The sequence below is a fragment of the Neurospora tetraspora genome (genome assembly GCF_033439725.1).
Source record: "Neurospora tetraspora strain CBS 560.94 chromosome Unknown B0H65scaffold_9, whole genome shotgun sequence".
Taxonomy (NCBI): Eukaryota; Fungi; Ascomycota; class Sordariomycetes; order Sordariales; family Sordariaceae; genus Neurospora; species Neurospora tetraspora.
The window spans coordinates 499,213-521,827 of NW_026944391.1; the positions used below are offsets into that span (position 1 = coordinate 499,213).

The 22,615-nt window shown below is 50.2% G+C and overlaps 4 protein-coding genes across 4 annotated transcripts; all 4 read right to left on the reverse strand.

Annotated features, from left to right (window-relative positions):
• Positions 1-6,906: 6,906 nt before the first annotated feature.
• B0H65DRAFT_332973 (uncharacterized protein) lies at positions 6,907-7,719 on the reverse strand. Its single transcript, XM_062823529.1, has one exon. It carries the CDS (start codon positions 7,501-7,503, stop codon positions 6,997-6,999), a length of 507 nt encoding a protein of 168 aa, XP_062676970.1. The 5' UTR covers positions 7,504-7,719; the 3' UTR covers positions 6,907-6,996.
• Positions 7,667-10,626, reverse strand: B0H65DRAFT_332967 (WD40-repeat-containing domain protein). The gene is made up of 2 exons (XM_062823528.1): positions 9,105-10,626; positions 7,667-9,041 (listed from the first exon to the last, which is right to left on the reverse strand). The coding sequence occupies exons 1-2, from the start codon at positions 10,248-10,250 to the stop codon at positions 7,830-7,832; spliced, it is 2,358 nt and encodes a 785-aa protein (XP_062676971.1). The 5' UTR covers positions 10,251-10,626; the 3' UTR covers positions 7,667-7,829.
• Positions 10,627-13,138: 2,512 nt separating this feature from the next.
• B0H65DRAFT_479936 (chitin synthase 4) lies at positions 13,139-17,417 on the reverse strand. The gene is made up of 2 exons (XM_062827554.1): positions 13,934-17,417; positions 13,139-13,862 (listed from the first exon to the last, which is right to left on the reverse strand). Exons 1-2 carry the CDS (start codon positions 17,175-17,177, stop codon positions 13,402-13,404), a joined length of 3,705 nt encoding a protein of 1,234 aa, XP_062676972.1. The 5' UTR covers positions 17,178-17,417; the 3' UTR covers positions 13,139-13,401.
• A 2,932-nt stretch (positions 17,418-20,349) lies between these two features.
• B0H65DRAFT_446518 (uncharacterized protein) lies at positions 20,350-20,952 on the reverse strand (the record flags this gene model as incomplete). Its single annotated transcript, XM_062825799.1, has 1 exon — positions 20,350-20,952. The coding sequence occupies one exon, from the start codon at positions 20,950-20,952 to the stop codon at positions 20,350-20,352; it is 603 nt and encodes a 200-aa protein (XP_062676973.1).
• Between the last annotated feature and the right edge of the window lie 1,663 nt (positions 20,953-22,615).

A 22,615-nucleotide genomic window follows, 5' to 3' on the forward strand; every position in this document is an offset into this window, starting at 1 on the left:
CGAAGAATACTGTATCTACCAAAATTGATCCTAAACAACCATTGGCCTACGGGTCTACTTGGCACTGTTACACTACCAGAGACAATGCCGATCTCAGTGATTCTGAAACTGAAGAATCTACTGAACCTACTACAGCTCCTGAAATTTCAAAGGGGGTTATAGAGCCTCCGGCTCTGGATCCAACTCCCACAGCTCCCACAACAGCTCTCAAGAAACCCTCTGAGGCGTTGATTCGGGCCGCCCAGTTATGGCACGTTCGGCTCGGGCATATAAGCCTTGATCTTTTGAAAAAGACTGCTCAAGTTACTAAAGGCATGCCTAGCTTTCAAAAGGTACGCCCTGAAGACTTGGTTTGCAAAAGCTGTGATTCGGCCAAAATACTACGCAGACCCTCCAAAAAGCCAGTAGCTGATCCACCGTTTGCCCTCGGACGACTAGAGGGGGATATCTTTATTATTCGTCCTACGCCACTGAATAACAAGCCGTATGGTCTTGTTTTAGTGGATCGGAAAACCCGCTTCAGACTCATTCGGCTTCTAAGAACGAAAGATGAAGCTGCTATAGAGGTTAGATCTATTATCGAAACTCTCTATAACACTTATAAGCGGTACCCAGCGCAATTTCACTACGACGGAGGTAAAGAAATCAGAAGCCTACTTCCGTACTTCACTGAAAAAGGTATCACCTTCAGTAAATCTAGCCCTTACGCTCACCACCAAAACGGCCTACCAGAACGCTCCATTCGGGTGATTTTGGACCGTCTTCGAGCTACTCTCATTGCCTCAGGTCTACCCCCGACCCTCTGGTGTTACGTTATTATCTCTGTGGTAGAAATTATCAACCGCACTGCCAACTCAACTAAGGAGCTTACTCCTTACCAGCTCTTCCTCGATGAATTGGTGCCCTCACAGGCTCCTCACGTCCCTGATCTCCAGAACTATAAAGTTATTGGCACCGAAGTCATGGTGTTTATACCTTCTGAGAAACGTTCTGCAGGGCAAAAGCTACAGCCCAGAGGTACCAAAGGAAGGCTTTTGGCCGTTCTGGGGCATCAAACCTACTTGGTTTGGCTAGGCCAACGGCAAGTAGTTCAGACGCCTTTTGTCAAATTCTATGAAGACTACAAGCTTCATCTCCAGGGCCCCAGAAGCCCTACAAACTCCCTACAGCTTCCTGAAGTTCAGGAGGAGGAAGAACAAGAACATTCTGCAGAACAACCTCTCATAACTGCAGAGCCTCCCAGGCTCACAACACCTCTTGTAGAGCCTCCCAAGTCTACAAATATCGAAGTCCATCTGCCACAAGCTTCTAAGCAGCAGAAGGAAGAATTCCAAGTAGTGGATGACGACGATAACGCCATGGACACTACTGAATTAGTAACGTACTTAGTTACTAAGGCAGCTACTACTGCAGTAAATTACAACGCTGCCACCACCAGCACCACGGAGCCTAACACTTTCAAACAGGCTCTAAAGCACCCACAGAAAAACTGTTGGCTGGAAGCCTCCTTCAATGAGCTACAACAGCTATTGACTACTAAGACCTTCTACTTCGTTGACCGTTCTAAGGCATTAAAGAACCCTATAACAAGCCGATGGGTCTTTAAAGCTAAAAAGAACTCACAGAGTCAAGTTGTTAAATACAAGGCTCGGCTGGTAGTCAGAGGCTTCCAACAAGTCCCTGGAGTTGACTTTACAGAGACTTTTGCTACCACAGCTACTCCTCCTACCTGGAGAGTTCTGTTAGCCATAGCAGCTGTGGAAGACTTAGAAATAGAGCAAATCGACTTCGTGGGAGCTTTTCTAAATGCTGGTGTGGACTTTGATATATATATGGAAGTCCCAGAAGGCTTGTATGAATACAGCCTCAGCAGCAAGAGTGCAAGAGCATTGCTGAAACAACACGGTTGGGATCCTACTAAGGACCAAGTTATACTACTAAAGAAGTCTCTATACGGCTTAAAACAAGCTCCCTATCTGTGGCAGCAGAAGGTAGCTACATTAGTTAAAGGCCTCGGCTACAAGCCTTTAACTTCTGACTCAGCCACTTACTTCAACGAGCAAGACGGTATCTTCATCGTTAGCCACGTGGATGACTGCCTCCTGATTGGACCTTCTAAACAGAAGATCCAAGCTCTAAAGCAAAGTCTAGCTAAAGCCTATGACATAGAAGACTTAGGTGCTGCTAAGTTCTTCTTAGGTGTCCAGATCGAACGCAATAGAGCCAAACGACTATTGTGGATTCACCAAGGAGCTTATATCAAAGAGGCTATCAAACACTTCAAGCTTAGCACTCACGGTCCGAAGATACCACTCTCTCCAGGACTCACAGGTCCTGAATCACCCTCTCCACCACTGAACAAAGCCGATCAGAAGCTCTACCAGCGCCTTATAGGCACTACTACTTACGCTATGACTCAGACTCGAGTTGATATAGCACACGTAGTTCAGTGGCTCTCTCGGCACTTACAACAGCCTACAGTTGCTCATCTGAAGGCAGCAAAAAAGCTGTTGAGCTACCTCTATAGCACTATCGACAATGCTATACAGTACGGCGCTATAGGAGATATAACACCTATAGGCTACACTGACAGTGATTTTGCTGGCTGTAAAACTACTGCTCGATCTACTTACGGCTACGTGTTCTTGATTAGTGGAGGCCCAGTAAGCTGGAAATCCAAGAGAGCCTCTACAGTAGCCTACAGCACTCTTGAAGCCGAATACACGGCACTCATCGAAGGCAACCGTGAGGCATTGTGGCTCAGAGGTTTATTCAGCGAAATTCAGCGTCCTCTTCAAAACCCTACTCCTCTGAAGTCAGACAACCAAGGGGCTATAGACACGGCTCATAACTCCAAGCACCACAGCCGTACTAAACATACGCTCCTCAAATTCCAAGGCGTGAGAGAGAGCGTTACAGAGGGAAACATCACCGTATCCTTTGTTCCAACAGAGGATATGGCTGCTGACGGCCTCACAAAAGCTCTGCCAGCTCCCAAGTTCGAGCGGTTCTTACAACTGCTGAACTACTCTAAGCTCTACAACATAGGGGTATAGAGGGGGCTCTTGTGGCACTAAGTACAGCCACAGAGGGGGTGTTAACGTGTGGCTAGTACTGTGCCTTGTAACTGCCTTGTACTACCTTGTAGTATAGAAGGCTAGTTGAACTATTCCTTCTACGGAATCAGTTGACTCAGTCCCCACAGAATGTACTAGAATACAAGAGGTTTTGCCACTGTATTCTAGAGTCTTATAACTTAGCTAGCATTTCTTCCAGACTGATTTGTCATCACAGGATTCAACAGAAGCTTCTAGATGCTTAGTGTCCATGTATATAGAGACCTCTCCTCTCCTTCAGTTCGTCACTCCTTAAGCAAGCAAGCACAAGTCAAGCAATACAATATAGTCTTTTCTCACAGTGCAGAGTCCACTGTAATCTTCTGTCTTGAGAGCAGAGTCCTCTCTAAGACCTCTTTTACAACATCCTTTTATTGTACTTGCAACTACGCTGCTTCCTTCAGCATTGCTGTCGTACTTCCTACCGCTTCCGCTCCGCTCTGCTACAAGTGCATAGTTCACTGTAGCAACCTTGTACTGGTGCTATCATTATAGGCCAGTCAGGGCACCGCAGGAAACAGAATACCTTTAGAATAAAATAAAGTCATTGGTGAAAAAAGGTGCCCTATAGCTTTCTCTATTGATTAAAAGAAGAGAAAATATTTGCCGGGTTTGAAAGATATTCTTCAACATTCAAACAAAGATGTTTCAAGACTTCATTGACAGTCTAATGCATTTGATGCTATAGCGCCTTAAGGCCGTTAGAAAAGCAAAAAGCTGGTATACCAAGTATCAAAGTAGACTATTCCCTTCCATTTGCAATTCAAAGCATTAAGAAATATCTGGTTTTGGTGGCAGAGTGCACTCTAGAAGGATGGTGATAAATGTCATGCATTGAACATTGGGGGGTGGGGACAGTATTTTTTGACTGGAAGTTTACATCTGCATATACACAATCTCATGTTGTTGTTGTCATTGTTGGGGAAATCGATATATACGGACGGTGCGGTGCGGTGCGTTGCGGTGCGGTGCGGTGCACACACGCACACAACAATGCTAGTCTCCTTTGTAATAACTCGAGGTTAATGTTCTGCTTGCTCATCATATGTTTATAATGTCTGCTCCTGTCATCGGTTAATGGTCATCAATCATCCTTTGTCACTCACTCGTTGTAATTCCCTATGCATGTATGTATGTATGTATGTATGTATGTATGTATGTATGTATGTATGTATGTATGTATGTATGTATGTATGTATGTATGTATGTATGTATATATTTTCTCTGTCTGTAGATAGATATTTAATGCCGTACGGTCTGTTCAGCAGTACATGTCACATAGAGTGGAATGTTCTGACGTGTTATTACGTATATAAATACGTCAGTTTATACATCCGAACTATAGTCGTAAGAAAAACCGAACACGTCATGGTCAGTACATTACACCTTTTTGGGTATACTTTTATCACGCATCCCAGCGCATTTAATATACCATTGAACCTACATTCTAGACTAGGCAGTTGCTGAAGGGAAGAAATCCCTAAGCGACTCTGCCCGATAATGTTTCTAAATTATTGTAATCCCCATCACAGTTTTGTAATGGCCTTTTCCAGTCACAACGAGTGGTATTGGACTGTCCGTATTCGGTTCATTTTACGACCGCTCGACATTATACAAATAATGATCAGTTAGCCTGAACCTCAAACACTTGAGCCTACCTCTTTCTTCTAGACAAAGCCTATCTCCTCAAGCTTTCAGCTTTCGAAACGGTGATAAAATGGTCCTCCTACTCATCAATGATTGTCAGTCAGGTAACCTACAAAGAAAATAAGTGCGTACCATGAGAATCGTAACTTATACATACTGGTCCAAATCAATCAATCAATCAATCAATCAAATACACTTATCTAGTCCAGGCCAGTCCACTGCCGCCCGCTCACCACCCACACCCACAACCATACCGTTCAGTTCGGCAGTCCAGCACATGAACAACAAACCAACCAACCAACCACTATTGATAAGCATTAACTGTACCCCAAATAAATCACATACGACCATACCCACTAGAAAACTCGGGATCCCGTCCGCTCTCCAATATATAAGCCAGTGAGGGCCAGACTAGTAGTTGGGTCGGTGACGACCAGCGAATCCCTGGTGTTGTATGTCTTTTTTTTTTTTTTTGGGGGGGGGGGGGGGGGGGGGGGGGGTTTGTTCCTTTTCCGTGATGGTTTGTTTCCCTTACCAAGTTTACCATCCATCATCTTTTGCCATTCATTGGTCTTTATGCCATCCATACTTGTAGGTCTCAACATCTATATATACATATATTACCTCGACGGATGGATGGGCTGATGAGGTATCATCATGTAAAAGTGCCTCTCGTCTAGTCACAGCTGATCGATCCCAAACTAAAGGGATATATGCGCTTTGTTCACATCTCCTTACGCATCAGGCAGGCACTCTCAGGCTGGCTGGTCTGCCAACCACCCGTGCGTGGCCCGTAGTACCGCTCTTGTGGTCAAGTCGAGTTGAGAGGCTTTTTGACATGCCCTCTGTTATGTTTGTTTGTTTCAAAACTCCCCATCGATGCGATGCGTTGGGTTCCGCTCCCCCCTATTATCGACGTTCCACTCGTTCGTTCCTTCCCTTTTGCCTATCCTAGCATTGTAGCAGACACTCCATTTAGACTTGGACGTAGGTAGACTTAGATTGGATTTTGATCGACCTAGGTACCTATGATTGTGTTCAACATCGATTCGTCGGTTAATCGCAGAAACGAAGTGAAAATCATATTGGATGTTACTACCTCTCTAACAGTATGCCTTCGTTCCCGAGTAGGGATCCCGCAGGCCTTCCTTCTAAACTGCTTGCTTGGTGGGTATGGACTGGACTGCTGGGACGTTAGTACGGAGGAGTTCCATAACCGACCGCGAGGCCGGCTTTGCAGGATACATTCCTTCCTTTCTTCCTTTTCTTCCACCACCAAGGTTTATGGGTCCCGTCAGGAGGCGGATGGATATTTCTGGGGAATAAATAACCTAAAGGAAAAGGCTTAATGAGAGATGGGGGAAGGAAAAACAAGACGGAGCCAGCTTATGTAGACGAGAGAAGCCAAAGAAAGTGAAATCGAACTGAACCGGAAGGTACTGTCATAGTCACAGTGGTTTTACAAGTAGGAAGGAAGGATAGAAAAGGGACGGGGGCAGATGATGAGAACGACAGGACACAAGAAAGCTCACAGCGAGAATGAACTGCCCGACTGTTTGAACATTGATGGCGATATCCGATAACTTTCTGGAGCTACCTATCTTGACTACACTTCCAACTGCCATTATACGGGGATACCTAAACATGGAGAGACACTCAGCGTTCCGATTTCACACCTACAAGTGGAAGCTCATGAGACTGACTGCCCGCGAGTGCCCGGACGGAACCAACCTAACCGGATCATCTCTTTGAGACCACTACATGTTACCGAGTCTCAGCATGTTTCGCTCCCAACTCTTTGGCAACGAACACTGCAATATGTGTGTGTTTCGACAACTGAGGGCAGGTACCTACGATCATGGTGAAAACCTTTAACGCAGGAGCCAGAAGCAGGCAGGCAGACAGGCAGGCAAGCAGGTGCGTTTCTGGCAGCAGGTGGGATGACAAAACTGAAGTAACCGAACTCCCGTCCTCACGCAGACAAAGTTCCTTCCCGCTAGCAATGATGATATCTACTAAGGCAGGAACTAATGACGGGATATCGCAACTCGATGGTCACCACTGCATCATCTTGCTACAGTTACGGCAATGCAAAGACCTGGAATTCAACAAATGCACCTAGTTCACCTTACTACCCGCTACCCACCGAGATAACGAATAGAAACTTCAAAAGACCAGGAGAGAAAAAATACTCGAAATGATATCCGCGGAAACTGAACCAAATGCGAAACAATCAAACGGAAAAGAGAAACAGAGGTATCGTTAACGCGCTAACAAAAAAGGCAATCGAACTGAGCTGAATGCTTGATAAGGGATAACACATCGACACGCCTTCCCGCGATAGAAATTCATATATGCGTTGGGTTCCTTCTTTCGCATGAAACAACCGGTAACCCCTTCTTCCTTCCTTCCATTCCTTTGAACGAAACCCGTCCTGAGTACGGAAAGAACGATCCAGAAGAGATGACTTTCCTGACTGAGACCTGCTCTCCCAAACACCTTCGTGTCTCCTCCGAAAGAGCCCAAACACCGCAAAAGATGCTCCTCTTCGCCATTCGTTGGTCCTGTGATAATCATAACGCCCGATACCAATAGCGCGGTGTGTCTGACGGTAGACACCCCAGAACTGCTCATCAAGGTCGTCCATCTCTGAGCTGATAATCATGTTCTCCGCAGAATATATACCGACGGTCGCTGCTTCCAAGACACTCGACTCCTTCCCAGCTTGCCAAGGCAACATCTTGTAGAGCCAGGCATCACCCTAATGCTCCACACAATCCTCGGCACCAGGCTTGACCTCCTATGATGACGCTGCCTGGGTAGTACCTTCCATATTGTTGGATGAACGCAATTTATCCTTTTTGTGCCAAACACAATCGGTTAATGATGGTATGAAACAAACCTCCGAGCCCGCTTCAGAGGGTACACACAGCCCGATGTTGACCATGACCTTCGTTTTGTTTGTTCGTCGCCATGAACCTGTCCCAGAGGTACCGTAGTGCTCCACGAAAGTCCATTGTATCTTTTTCGTTGCCCAATACCCAATACGGGTAATCCTGACCAAGCTCAGAAAGGCTCCAAATCAGCCAGCGCCGCGCGTCTTTGACTCCTCCAAACCACGCTATCCTTGATGCGCATCTCCTCGGTGAAAGAAGACCGTGGCCAGTCAGCGTCACTGTTTCCTCCCATGTGCCGCCCGTAATAGCGATAATCCAAGCCTCGCTCGTCGAAATCCCGTGTCATCATTTGACCCATTCCGCACCGCTCCAACTGCAGAAGGCCTCCTCGTGTGGGATCGTAACACAGCACCGTGAGGTCCTGCCCGCTGTTCGTGAACGAAACACCACCGATCTCGGCAAAGACATCGACTGTCTGCTTGGAACGGAAGGTCTGCGCATCGATAATGTTGATGTAGTCGGCTTCCTCTGCGGCGACGAGCACACGCTTGCCGCTGCCAATGGGCGAAAATTGCAAGTTCCGGACTCCGGCCATTTCGGCACGTATAGTGCATACCGGCGTGGAGGTTCCGTTGTTGTCTGTCCAACGGCGGGCGTCCCAGATCTTGATTGCCTTGTCCTGGAAACCCGTGGCTACTGTCCATCCATCGTCTGCCCAGGCGCAGGAGAAGCCGTGGTCACGATGACCGGAGAGCTCCTGAAGGACCTGGGGTTTCCCACCTCCCAGGGTCGACTCGGTCGTGGTGATGAAGACGTTCTTATGGTCACCAACAGCGACACGCAGGCGACGGTCCGGAGATACCGCAGTGCAGTTTAGCGGGAAGTCGTATACTTCGTGGGAAAGCCATTTCTCGGTGGTGATATCCAAGACGCGGAAGACGGCGTCATTCGATGCAAAGCCAACCAGAGGTCTGTCGGAATTTCGATCCTGATAGACTTGGCCATGGTTTGTAATGCCGCTTTGGTTGCTGGTAATGATACCCTCGTGGCAGGCTGATGACTCTGGCTCGTCAGAGTCCATATGGCGTAGTGTATACTCACCGTTGAAGCTACCAGCTATCAGGACACCGTGGCCGGCGGCCATAGTGGAAACATGTGAGCCCTGAGCATCACCGAGCTTCATGACTACCCGGGTTTTCCCCGAGACTGGGTTGAACTGGTGTACAGCGCCGGTGCCGGGATAAAAGACCTTGGTACGTGAGGTGGTTGCCAAAATGTTTCGTAGTTGAAAGTGCGACAAGTTGATGTTGGACTTGAAATCCATACGCCGGAACTTGAAGAAACTATCGGTGCAAGGTAAGCTAACATCGGGACAATTTTCCTGTGACACTAGTGAGTATACATGTTTAAGCAGGGGCAGATTTCGAAGGCTTGTTAGACTCACATCCCACTTGTCAGACTCTGGCACGTTGACATAGTTCCTGTAGGTCAGGAGTCGACGTTGCCGTGCCTCCTGCCTAGTCACCCCTAGTCCTTCCCAGTCCACCCCTTGAAAATCGCATTGGTCACCAGCAAGGTCTGTGTAGCGCATCTGCGAAAGCTTCTGGGCAGCGAGGTCCGCAATCCTGCTGGGCCATGGATAGGGGCCCCTAGGTAGATGTACTCCCTGTTCTCGATGATCTGGACGAGCCCAGTTATATAAGAATTCGGTCAGGCAGTAGTTGCTGGGACCAAGACTAGTCATGCTGTGAAAGTTGGGACCGTGAGTTGGATGAGGAAAGGTATCAAGCAACGTTGTAGGCGGAACTTGGGGATGCACCGTATTGATGATGCTGGATATCACCTGTGACGCGGTCATCGTAGGCGGCCAGCCTTGCCCAGTTGTTGCCAACATCTGGTTGACTAAGCCCGGGGTGAAGGGTGTGAAAGGAGCTGGAGGAGCAGGAGGGTACTGTGAGAACTGCTCTTCGTCTGATAAGGAGGAGGTCATGCTAATGCTATCCTCATGGTCGGGTTCCATGCTCAACTCATATGGAAAGCCATGCTCGCCACCCGAGTCTGAAACATCGGTTTCCATGTCGTTAGTGAGTAAGTTGGCCACTTGTAGATAGTTCACCAAGGGAGCACCCGCATCGTCGGACATGTCGACGTCGTCGGAGATATAACCGTCCAGACCAGGGTAGAAGGAGGGCTGCGGATGGTGGCCCAGCATTTGATCAGTATTCAGATAGTGATGACCATAGAATAGGCTCTCATTTTCGTCATGGTCGTCGTCGTGCTCTTCCATTTCTTGTTCGTCTTGTCCGTCTTCTTGTTGGTGATGCTCGTCCTCGACGTCCTCGTAATCGCTACCGCTCTCAGACAACTGGTCAAGTGGTTGGCCGAATCCTACTTGATCGCTCTCCACCTGGTACTGGTAGTTCATTACCCCATCCTCTGCGTCCGGGATGGTGGACATGGGGATGATGGTCGGCCAGCTGGACCCGGCGACGGCCGAGTTTCCGCTGGGCATGTCGGTAAAGGCGACAGTACCGTGACTACCCTGGGATACTTGTGGTCGGTTGCCGTTCCGCATTTTTGTGTCGCGCATAGCGACAGCTGGTGGGTAGGGCGGGAGTTCGTGAGATTAAGTTCCGTTGTTTATTATGGACGGGTCGTCAATATATGGGGCGCATCGGGCGTGGTCGCGACTGAGGGGCAGGCGCACTGGAACAGTGGATTGGCCTGATGGGTCGAAGTCATGGAAGTCGCGCACTTTACTCTGCAGTGCCAGTTCAGCTTCAGCTGGCTGGGCCCGGATCGGGGGCAGAAGGGCGACGGCTGGGCTCGTTAGTCCCGTCTCTCTCGGAGGGACGAACGGGGACTCGGAGATTGGATGGAAATCGGAGTAGTTGTCGACTTGGCTTCTGTAATCCGATTGAAGCCTGCTACCTAGATGGAATTTCAAACAACACCTCGTGCTCGTGGAAGAGTCGCCTCCATCTTCCTTGTTGGACTCGTTTCTTTGTCGGGCAAGCAGCCAGTGCGGGCGGTTCAGAAAGGAAGGTGGTGGTTGGTGTACAGGTAGGTGGTTACTAAGAGCAGTGGAGGTGGTGCAGTGTGGTTGCCCTGCTTTGGATGCTGATGAGCGGGCGCCGGCTCTCTGGTAAGCTCATCAAGGACCCCAAGTCTGGGAAGAGGTGATGTTGATTGGACTCGGATAACCAAGATAGGCTTGGGACGGGACCCACTGTTCACAGGCCTTCTTTTGTTTCCGATCGAGTCGTATTCAGCTGCTCTCTCTAGATGTCACTGCGGTTTTGCGAGCGGATAGGGCGCTTGTTAACGGCAAGTTGAAGCCATCTCAATGGTGCTTGACGGGAGTGACTGGTCTCCCTTCTTTCTTCAACAAATGGAAACATCTGCAATGGTGCGGTTGGGGTGCAGTTGGATCATCCAATGCGAATATGCGATGTAAAGTACCTATACATGACAGCAGTGCGTGAGAATGCGGGCTCGCGGGGCGGGATAACGAAGTCAGTTGACAAAGTTCGTCCTTGCCCCCGCCTTACAACTTCAAGGTTCTTTTGATAGTGTCTTGTTAAGAAACAGCCCCTATATGCACGAGGTCTCTAACTATGGCCAGTATTAGCGCTACCCGGAATCCACCTGCTGCATCCCGACGGGAATCTGTGCACCGTCCGTTCCCTCGATACAACACCACCGTGGTACCATACAGACAAGACAGACAAGTTCCCGAATCCTTGGAAGCACGGGAGACTTCCTTAGTGTGGGGCAACCAAAGAGCAAGAGGATACTACCAAATCCTGGAATCTCACAAAGACGGAAGGCCTCCGCGCATAAAAAACTATGTTTCCAGCATCGTTGAGCTCGGTGGGCAACAGTCAGTAATGTGATACATCACCTTGAAGACCGCTGAACTTCGCTCCCTGTCCTTGCTTACTTTCGCCGGTCAACATTCTTTCGAGCCGCCGGTCAGCTTCATGCCTCTACGGATGATCACTGTCACTTGAGCGAGATCAGGTTCTGCAACTCATGGAGGTTACTTTTCAGAGCCCTCTTATGTTTACTAGAGAGTTCGGACTAAAAAAACCCTGGTGATACAGAGAGGAACCCGTTCATGACTAAAGAACATACATGTTTGTCCCACACAGACTTGCGTACCCTACGAGCCTATATCTGCCGTTACACAGACCACCCGCCGCGCGGTCTCTACCTCTACTGCGTATATGCGTAGTATATATCACTATCCGCATCCGCTTACTACACCACACCGTTCACAGGTTTTCACACCAACTTCCCCCATTTCCTTCCTCCTTCCTCCTCGCTTTTTATACCCCCGTCGCCCCCCACATTATTTATTACCTAGGTTTATATAATCCAGCCCTGGTTTGTTTGTTAGTTAGGTACAAAAAACACCCATTTCCACTGAAAGTGGAAAAGCATTCGGGCTTCTAGCGGATGGGTGCCTTAGGGGACTGCCCTCTTATATCTTCCAGTCTTGAACATCTCGAAGGAGATTGTTCAACCCATGGCTGAAGAACTAAACTAACAAACAAACCAGTATTGTATTGTAGATTCATGTTGCCTAGCCATCTCCCCTCTCCCTTTGACACAGGTTATACACAAGGACAGGCGTCAGTCAGTCAGTCAGTCAGTCAGTCAGTCAGTCATCAGTCAGTCGGTCGATCAAGTTCCTTTACACAACCACCTTCATCCATACCTATGTACACCCTTTGAACCATCATGGAATATCTGATTTGACAAAAAGACCGTCTTCGACACCCTCTTCCCTTCCTTCCTTCCTTCCTTCCTTCCTTCCTTTTTTTCATCCTTTCCTCACTCTCCAACGTGAGTTATTCTCTTCTATTCACAGCACTCGAACTGAGGATTTGACAAAAGTGTCGTCGCAGTATCAACTTCCATTCACCACCAGTCCGAGTAATCCATCCCGTATCCGATACTGGAATAAAATCGGGGCCATTGTCTGTCTGCCTGGTCTCGCCTACCTCGCCTATCAACTCACCAAGTAGAGGTAGTACCTACCTACCTACCCCTGCCTGCCTTCGGATAGCTACATGCAATATGGGAAAACATACATGATAGTTAGCCTACAGTGGCGCATTTGTTGTGCTCGTCGTACTTGCTTCCCGCCTGGCGAGGTGCGGTGCGGTGCTGTTGCGGCGATGTATAGAGTCGATTTTCATGGGCGATTATCTTGACTTTGTTGTATCTTGATGGAAAGGAAGGAGCAGGGCTTGAAAGGAGGTACTCGAAGATGTGGACAAATGGCTGGTGTAGATGTATCGTGGTAATACTTGTCTTGTATGCGTATTACTGTCAGGTAAGTTACTGGCTGATCACCTAAGCATTTGCTTTCGCTTTTGAGATGACCCGACTCCTCTTCTCCCTCTTCTTCACTCACAAAAGGCCGGTTGATCAACTGCCGACCAAGTATAGGTAACTAACCACGAACAGTTCCAAAAAGAAGTATTTCTTTTTCACATAACAATGTCTAAGCGTTAACCCTATTAACAAAACCCACCCGCCAACCGATCAACCAAACTGCCACATTAATAATATAGCCTTGTCCATGATGAATGTGATGGTGAAAAGAAACAGAGGGCTGGTTTCAATAAACATATCCCTTCTTTTTCAACAAACACCTGACCTTCAGACAAAGACCCTACACTAGTAGTACTTTAAACACAACACCCGACACAACAACACCACGTCAAAACTCAAGCATCCGAAAAGTAGTCATCAAAGTGTCTCCCCTGCTCATGGCCCCTCGGCTGACTGCTCCAGCCATTACTGCCTCCCACGCCCGACATGACATTGTCCCTTGAGCCGGCCCAGTACGTGCTCCGGACGCGCCTGTCGCGCTCAAACTCGGCCCAGCGCTTCATGGTGATCATGCTGCTATCAAACTCTCCCTCGGTTTCGCCGTGGCCATCCTTGCCTGATTTCTCGCCGGCCGTCTTGCGCGTATCGCCCCACGAGAAATCGTCGAACTTCCAGAAGGCGTATGTGGGCAGAATAAAGTTCCACACGGGCAGGGAGAGCAGGTAGATGAACATCCAGATGATGTAGGACCAGCTGTGGGCGGTGACGACGACGAGGAGGGCTGGGAGACCGAGGATGAGACCGAGGAGAACGAGCGGGATGATTTGTGGCGGGGAGTGGACAATCGAGATGATGACTAGTTATCAGATATTAGTATTCAGTTTGTCAAGAAGGGGAAGGAAAACCTGAGAGTGGTTGGCTACTCACCAACATAGAATGTAAAGGCAATGGCGGCAGGCAACACAAGAGTACCAATCAGCTCGATACCGACAACGAACTGCATACTGAAACAGAAGGTACCGCAAAGATCGCGCACGAGAACGAGCTCCATCAGGTTGTGAATCGTCGAGTTGATCCATCTGCGACGCTGCGAGAGCAACACCATGAACTCCTCGGGGACAGTGGTCTTGCAAACGGCTTGAGGCACGAACACTTGCTTACGCTTGGGGAACGTGCGCAACATGAGCGTACTGAGATAACGATCCTCACCAAGAAGCAAGAGGTTCTTCTTGTGCAGCGTATCGACCACGTTCTCAGAATAGTGCTCGACGACGTCCGGGTTGGCCAGGATTGGGACCCAGTAGTTCTGGCCACCCTTGGGCGCCTTGATGCGGTACATGCAGAAACATCCGGGAAGACAGGTGACACCACCAAAGACGGACTCGAAAGCCTTGGCGAGATGATGGGAGACGAAGTACTCAAACACCTGGATGGCAGAGACCCAGCTTGCTCGCTTGTTGGCAATCTTGGTCTCGCCACAAAGACCCATGATTTCAGGATCCTTGATCATAGCCGAGATCATATGCGTGAGACTGTCGGGGAATACCTTGGTATCGGCGTCAACCATGAGCACGATCTCGTAGAAGTCGGGAGAAATGCCCGTGATCTTCCACATCCCGTTGAACATCTCATACTCCAGCTCGGTCATACGTTCGTCGAACATGACCTTCTGGAGGAAAGACATGAGGATGATCTGACTGTCACGTTTGCCACGGTTTCCAGGCTTCGACACGGTGGCTTCAGCAGGAGTACCGCACTTGACAACCATCATCATAGGAACACGCTGCTGCTTCTCCAGAGGGATGGCAGAGTTAGTGCCATAATCGTAGAAGCCGGCGTAGACCTTGGCCATGTTGTGGCGCTTGGAACCCGTTGCAACTGCAACATAAGAGAATGGCTCAACATCGTCGGGGTGAATGGTGTGGTCTTTCATCATGCCGAGAATGATATCGGGAGTCGACTGTGTCTCTCCATGGCCCTTGATGATACCATCGCAAATAACGAGGATAACCTTGTGGCTGTTGGGATAGTCCGTCATTGCAATCGAGTCCAAGGTGGTACGAACACCCATCTCACCCTCAGAGTAGGCTGTGACAAGGCAGATAGTGTGGGCCAGAGGGAAGCCAAACGGCATCCAGTCGGAAGGCGGTTGAGGAACGACAGCTTCGTGAATAAAACCGGCAGGGCCTGGGCCGTCTGCGGGACTGCTGCTTGATCCGTAATGGTCAGATTTGAGAAAGCTCGACCGACTCTCGTTTCCTTGGCCGTTGTACATCGCTCCTGGCTGAAGTAATTGGCCAGCGGCGTTCTGGCTTGCCATGGTTGTAGGAAGTCCGGACTTCCTATTGCCGCGCTCATTGCCGTAGACAGTAGAGAAACGGGAATGGGTGGGTAAGAAAGCACTGCTGCGCTTGCTTTGACGATCCGAGCTTCCAGCGACACTGCTACCAACCTCTCCTGGGAACCTTGAGGGAGCTCTGTAAATGTCTTCGGTCCAGTCTTCAATCTGGCGGTTTCGCTTCCGCTGGTCAGACGTCTGGGAGGTCTTAGCGGCCGCATACGTCTTGCTGATAAACCATTGGAAGATCAAGGCCAGGACGAATCTGGCGAGGACGACTGCAAGAATAAGGACGAGGGACACATAGAGAACAACCTTTGACGCAATGCAGCCAACAGTCTCGGTGTCCACCGAACCGACCTTGATGATCTCCTCGAAACACTCGGCAATCTGCTTGTCTTTGCTCGACTGGAAGGCATGTGTGATATCGCGTCCACGAATAGCCTGGTTTCCAGCAGTGTTCTTATCCCTCAACTCCTTGAAGCGGGAGGGATATGTGACTTGAGTGTCGTTGAACCAGTGAAGCAGATCAAGGTCGAGAACGTGGCCAGAGTAGACAACAAGGTTTCGAGAGCTGTTCTTGATGTCATCCCACGAAAAGTAGACATCGGCGGCGCCGTGGAGGCCGAGATAAAAAGAGTCTCTGGCGTTAGCGGTCGTGTGACAGGCATAGCCCAGGTAATAAGGTATCGTGGTGTTAGGCTTGGATGAACCATCTTGGTTGAACGTGGTACAAGGGAAGTACCACGCCAGATTGCCGCTCTTATCGCTTGGCACATCGGACTTCTCTTGCTTGGTGATGAGACCCTTGCACTTGCCGTTGACGTTCTGGAACAAGAAACTGCCGTCCTGTCCACCGTAATGCTGAGGTAAGTCATAGATAATGTTTGCACCCAAACCGTCTGGACGGCGCGGGATACCCTCGGCCGGAGGATGGTGAGATTTGGTGAGGTCATATGCAGATCCGTGGAAGATCATGTATCCTGACCCGACCTCATTGATGTGCAAACGGAGCGGAGGTTTACCGCAGACCACCTGGGTGAAGCCGAAGGTGATGAAGCCAACAAAGCCCATGATGAGCAGAATAATGCTGATCAGACCCATCTTCTCTCTCCACGCCCTTTGTTGAGCCTTTTCGGGCATGCCGAAGCACTTAAGGACGAAGCCAGGGCACCAGAAGGTGACGAATCCGCAGTAGATGTTCCAAAAGCTCGGGGCGGGGAGTCCTCCGGGCTTTGCGTGCTTTCCCTTTGAATCCTTGACAATTTTGCCGGGTTTTGCGGTATCCGACTTCCGCCGACGCCGTCTCTCATCAGCGGACTTTTCAGTTTCGATAACGCGGGTTTTCGTTGAGTGCTTTCTCCTTGGGGGCGACTCCTCGGAAATATAGTCGTCGTTCCTCGACCCAGTCCCTGATACGTCGTCGGTTGCTCCCTCCAAATCCTCGTATATCGGGTCGTTGCCGGTTGAAGACGGCAGGGTGTTCATGTTGGCCGCATGTTTTCTATAGTGGTAGTTGGGGTGGTCTTTTCCGATTCGGTTACGCTCCGGTCGAATCAAACTCCTCTTCCGCTGAGGTATACCGGATGGATGTGCGGGCTCGGGGGTCGGCGCCAAAGGGTCCCTTTCGACGTTGGGGTTGGGAGACGGAAGCGTTTCCGGGAATGATGATATCGATGGTACACGTTGTCGCTGGCTTGGTCGTCCTCCTGTCTCATATCCGCCGGCCTCGACATCGGCGGGTGGTGGTCGACTGCGGCGCGAACCGCTTTGCCGGTAGCTGCGTCGCTCCTCATACGAAGGCGACGCCCCCGGCCTCTGAGGAAGAGACATGATGCTAGATGAAGCGGGACGGTTAGCGAGTCCGGGATCGATGGAAGGCCGAAGAGTCGTTGGTATCTGAGGAAGTTTGTCGTGGAAGAGCCAACGTCACTCGTCGCGTCGCAACTGGAAGCAGTCGGTCGATAGTGACGGGCCTCTGCCAAGAGAAACGATGTGATGATTGTCTTTTTGCACACGAATCAGGCTATACCAATAATGAATTGAGCTAAGGTATAGAGAAATCAACTTACAAATCTTGTGAAATGCGGAACCGACGAGGTTGGAATACTGGGCTGCCCTGGCAGACCTAAAAGCAGACTCGACGGTGTTTCTCAGGAGACGGGAAGGGTCGAAGGGGCGCAGGCGCTCTTTAGACCAATGATATGCGCCGGCCCTGTTGGCTGTTTCCCAGAGCCAAGGAAGTGGAAGAGAAACCCGACGACCTGAACCTGGAATTGGCAATCAGCTGCGCACTAACCTGGCCCAGCCCGCTCGTTTTTTTGTCCCTTTTTTCAATCCAGATCCCTCGATTCCACGCACTCCCAGGTGCCCTCCCTCCCCTTGGCCAAAGGCTCACAGAGCCCAGCTTGCAATGGTCGCCCTGAAAAAAGTCTTTGATGTTCGATGTTTCCAGCGTAATGGTCCCTGCCCTGACAAGCTGCCGGGCGTCTTCTCCTAGTGCTTGCCAGGGGACACTTGGGACGGCGGTAAGGCAGGGTCAATGCAACCAAGCGCCGATTTTACAGGTACTTGTTTAGTCCATGCAGTAGCTGCCGGTTATGTCAATATGCAGGGCACAGAGACGGCGTGGATGAGGTCGACGACAGAGGTATCAACACGGGCAGTCATTACTACAGGCAAAGCATAACCTCAGCAACGATGAGCTGTTGACAAAACCCAACAGAGAGATCTGGAATTCAAACCACCAAAATGCGCAATGCCTCCGCTGTGCCTGTTGTGGACTAGGATGGCAGTGGGAACCCCAAACCCCAAGAGACCAAAGCGCAGAAAGATTGGATGAGGTGCAGCCAGGAACAGGTCTGGTTACGAACGGCACGGCAAAGGGCAGTCTTGAAACGATAATGACGATATGCCAAGTAACGGCGAACGGGAGACGGCACAAGTTGCAACATCTGGCATGGCATGATGAATTCCAATGTGAAGAGAGACTGAGAGAGGGAGTAGCTTCCGGCTTGTTTGGCTGTTTGGCTCACAGGCAGTTCAGTTTTTGTTTCGTCTGATGATCTGCCACAAGTGCACCTACCTGGTCAGTGGCTTTGGGCGATCTGCGCTCCGCGCTCCTCCAGAGTGGAATCCCCGCGGCCGCTGAATGACACGGTGCGCTTCTGGAACCTCGCAGAACTCCCCACTGTATGCATGCTTCCTCCCTTCATCAATCAATGCCCAATGCCTGGGCCACGGGACGCATCAATTCATTTTCATTTCCCAATTGCTGCCATCGTGAGCTACCGTGAACTAGCGTTGAGACGACGTTGAAAAAAAGTCGCCGTGTATCTAGCGGCTGCACCGCGCTCAAATGTTGGCGCCGGTTACGCTCACTGAACACTCTTTATTCAGTTAAGAGCTGTGTAAAGCTCCGGTCGTCTTCCGGCGACGGAGTGCTCGGCCGGACTTGAGCTCCAGCTGCGGCTGGATATCATCGCCGGGGCTCAAAGAGTGAGCACAGCCAGCCCGGACCCGTAAGTGATCCCGTCCACAACTCGCTCACGATCCGTGACGCCTTGGGGAACTCTCCCGCGGGGCACATCCCGGATCCACAGTGTTGGTTCGTACTGTAATGTAGATGACCACTGATGAGTTCTGTAATTCACGTGAGACACTCCCCCTTTTATTTCCCGCCAGTTGACTGTTTTGGAGGACACTGAACAACCGAACAAGAGGATGCCCCCCTTCTCATTCTCAAATTTACGATTCGTTCATGGGCGGGGTTACCTCATTTTCGGTGATTTTCTATCGAATGAGGCCGTCCGGAGCGTCAATCTCGCTTTGCGTCCCCACTGTAAATATTGGACCCTGGAATCCAGATGAACTCCATGAACTCCATGACCCCGTCTTGAGGGAAACGAATATTAGGGCTATACGAAAGATACGTTACCGTCTTGAGCCGGTGATATACCCACGTTTCCCCCCGGCTTGTCTGGGCAAACCACCGGGGGAAAGTTTTCTCCACACCTTTTGGACGTCACGTCCAGAGGCGCCTGTTGAGATTTTGAGACGACCACTCGCTCGGCGTGCTTGTGTTGTTTGTGGTTGGATTTCTTGGACGGGCAAGACGTGACCAACTCTTGGTAGCGATCCCCAGATATTCCAACATCAACAGCCGTGCGAGATGATCAAAACCTCACACAGATCCCCACGGGGTCGATATTAAAGTACCAAAGATCTTCTTCCGTCAGTTTGATCGCTGGTCAAAGCCATCCATCCCACATTCCTTCCGCCGCCTTGTCCAACCCCATCCCAGGTGGCCAGAGTATGTACTGCGGAAACCTTCAGTCTATCACTGCAGAAGGAATGGTCGCCGCCTTTCCGGACGCCTTCCTCGCGGCACCAACGGACCAACAAATGTTTTAAAAGCGCCGTGAAGCCGAAAAACGCTGCCGCTCGGCACCCGTATCCGACCTCACGATGCAGGTGTACGAACGAACGTGTTCTTGGCGTAGTTCTAGCGCTTAGATGCTGACCAAGTGAAAAATTGGGAGTGTAGCAGCCTATCCGGATACGTCGAAAAGAGTCTTTCTGCGATGGATATTGGTGTAAATAGAAAGGAACTAACCATACGAGGTCTATATCTCTGTTGCTCATCGTCTTTGTGCTGAGCGTGCGTTATAAATGTCAAAATGTCGACGGCCAATGTTATGAAAGGAAGGGGGTTGTGTAGGACTAAAAAGTTGCCTAATATTGTGATTGGATCACGTCCTTTCTCAGTTCCCCAAAAGGGCAAGCCGTCAGCTTCGTATTGCGCCGGATGTGCGTCAAAGTGATGGTGGTCACGCTGACCTCGACACCATCTATCGATACGAAGTTGCGCTGACTGTGAGCGAACGATGCAACAAAAGGCAGGTCCTCTCATTGTTCACACAAGCCGTATTTCATTTATTTTCGAGCTAGGGATTTTCTCACCGTCTCTGCTGGAGCACATTTCTACCCGATGTCGTTGGCGAAATCAGAGCGGTAACACCTCGAGTCCGGCATTCGACAATTCATGGGTAGCTCGGAAGAACGGACAAACGGGACGATGTCCCAAGGCCAAGGAGAAGGCGCGGGGTGCTACAAAGCCCGGGTTCGTGAACGCTAAATAGCCCCGCCGCCCTCGTTCAGCGGCAGAAGATCGCTCGGCTTGTTGGGTTGCGGTCGATGTACAAGCAGCAGCTAGAGCAGCTAGAGCAGCCAAACGGCCCATATCGTCAGCACCAAACCCATCAAATTTTTCAAGATTTTGTGAGAACCAATGGATATGGAAGTCCGGACGGGGACCTTCAAGCCCGGCAGCCCGGCCGTCTGGATCATGTATGGAGTTTGTGCAACGGGGCGCTCCGCACAGTAGCAATGCTCGCGAGGCTGCATGGAGCTGAACCACATCCTGCGACATATTCTTGAACGGAGGGCTTGACCACAGCTGTAGGAATTCGCAAATCGGTATGCTGTGCCCAAAGAGGTATGTCTGGCGAGTAAGGTAACGTGTGCTATTGCGGGCCGGGCAATGGAGGTCACCTTTTGTTTCTCCTCTACCAGCTTGGCGGTAACCTTTGTCGTACGAAGAAGCCATCGTCACCTGGGATACCTCTATTATTAGCATATTTAGCCCCTCGGTACCTAGCCTTTAGTGCACCTGCCCAGCTACGGCGCAGGTAGCGTAGCACTTCCCATGGAGATGGTACTTTCACTTTCACTAGTGTGTTTCCCTGCCAGGGTGGTTGTGCATTCTTTGTTGAATCTTGATGTGTGTCGACGGTTCAGGAACTCATCTTCACTTGGCGATTCGATGTTGGCTGTGCCGCCAGCCTTGTCACTAACGCGATGCCTACCTAATGAAGCCTGAACAGTCCTCACAGCTGAGGACTGCTGTCTCGGAGTCGAATAGCCAGAGGCAGCCAGGGAGACGCCAAGTGTCTGCCGATGCCGCAAAGTTTTGTTGGTATGTTTAGGCGATATATGATATGTAGTTCAGAATGGTGCCCCCAGATGCAGGTCCTGCAAGCCACAAGATGATGCAAGCCTTTTCAGCCAGCGCGTTGCACAAGCAAAAGCTTAATGCCCTCAGACAGGCGATCCAGACCGAAGCAGAGACAGCCATCGTCATCTGTCATTCCTGGATCAGTTCGAGGATATGGAAGGTGAAGGCGTGGAATGGATGGCAGTTTCATGTGCATTTCCTGTTTGTTCTTGCCTTTTTGTCGGAAAGAGGGGCCGGGATCCTCATGGTTACCGGTAGTAGCTGCAAATAACACATAATCATATTCACAGGGGGAAGGGACAATTTCTTGGAGGATGAGGTACCTAAGGAAGGTGTGAATAACTCAAGGTACATACAATACCTTACATGCCTTTACTCTCGGTGGCTATTCAAGAAGCCAGTAATTAAACGCAAGCGCATCGCCTTGTGAAGTAGAATATGAGATCTACAACCGACCGGAAGACGAGCGAAGGTTGTTGATCCCGAAAGGCGTCTGGGTGCCTCGTGCCTGAAGCAAGAGAGAGGATTGGCATTCGTTCCGTTGATCTAAACAGAGGAGAAGGGAGAACAAGAGGTATGGATGCGCGTGACCAGCATGTAGTCTATAGGCCATTGACAGTGAGTAATGAAATTACTCTGTTCACACTAGCTCGGATGAATTAATCTAATGTAATGGAAGTGAAAGTTCGGGTGCCTGTTCGCCCGCCCGTATTCACGTCTGCATTGCACAGTCTGTCCCTGCAGGGCCCCCCAGGTCCCCACCACCCAGCACCCAATACCTCCCACACTGCTGGGCAGCGCAGGTGGTCGGACGATGCGGAGCTTCCACTCTGCCCTCTCTGGGAGTTCACCCGTCAACCGCTGCCGTCAATCCCAACATCAGTCCACTGCATCACGTCCAAACTGAAAAGACCAAAGAGGAAAACCACCAAGAGCATCCACCACGGCCACCACGATACACACGCCTGGACCTCCAGCCTCACGTCTCGTCTCGCCTCCGGTCTCCGTTCTGGATGTTGACTTTGGCCTATTACACTACCAATACATGTCCATAGTTTCCTTTCTTTGACCGCCCTGGCTTAATTTCTCGTTACATAGGCACAATTAATCCCCTTGGGTCTTTTCCAACTTGGCCAACCCGACAAGAGACATCAACGCTCGCTTCATCGTCGCCTTGAGGTTCCCGTCAACCCTGTCGCTCGCTACAACCTTTACTTTCCACTTTCGTGTGTCAGTGTGTACGTACATCCGAGGC

Coding starts and splice junctions, on each gene's coding strand:
- B0H65DRAFT_479936 (XM_062827554.1), bottom strand. CDS start 17,177: ATGTCTCTTCCTCAGAGGCCGGGGGCGTCGCCTTCGTATGAGGAGCGA. Junction 13,863..13,933: donor TGCCTTTACATTCTATGTTG/GTGAGTAGCCAA, acceptor TCTGATAACTAG/TCATCATCTCGATTGTCCAC.
- B0H65DRAFT_332967 (XM_062823528.1), bottom strand. CDS start 10,250: ATGCGCGACACAAAAATGCGGAACGGCAACCGACCACAAGTATCCCAG. Junction 9,042..9,104: donor CAGAGTCTGACAAGTGGGAT/GTGAGTCTAACA, acceptor CTAGTGTCACAG/GAAAATTGTCCCGATGTTAG.
- B0H65DRAFT_332973 (XM_062823529.1), bottom strand. CDS start 7,503: ATGTTGCCTTGGCAAGCTGGGAAGGAGTCGAGTGTCTTGGAAGCAGCG.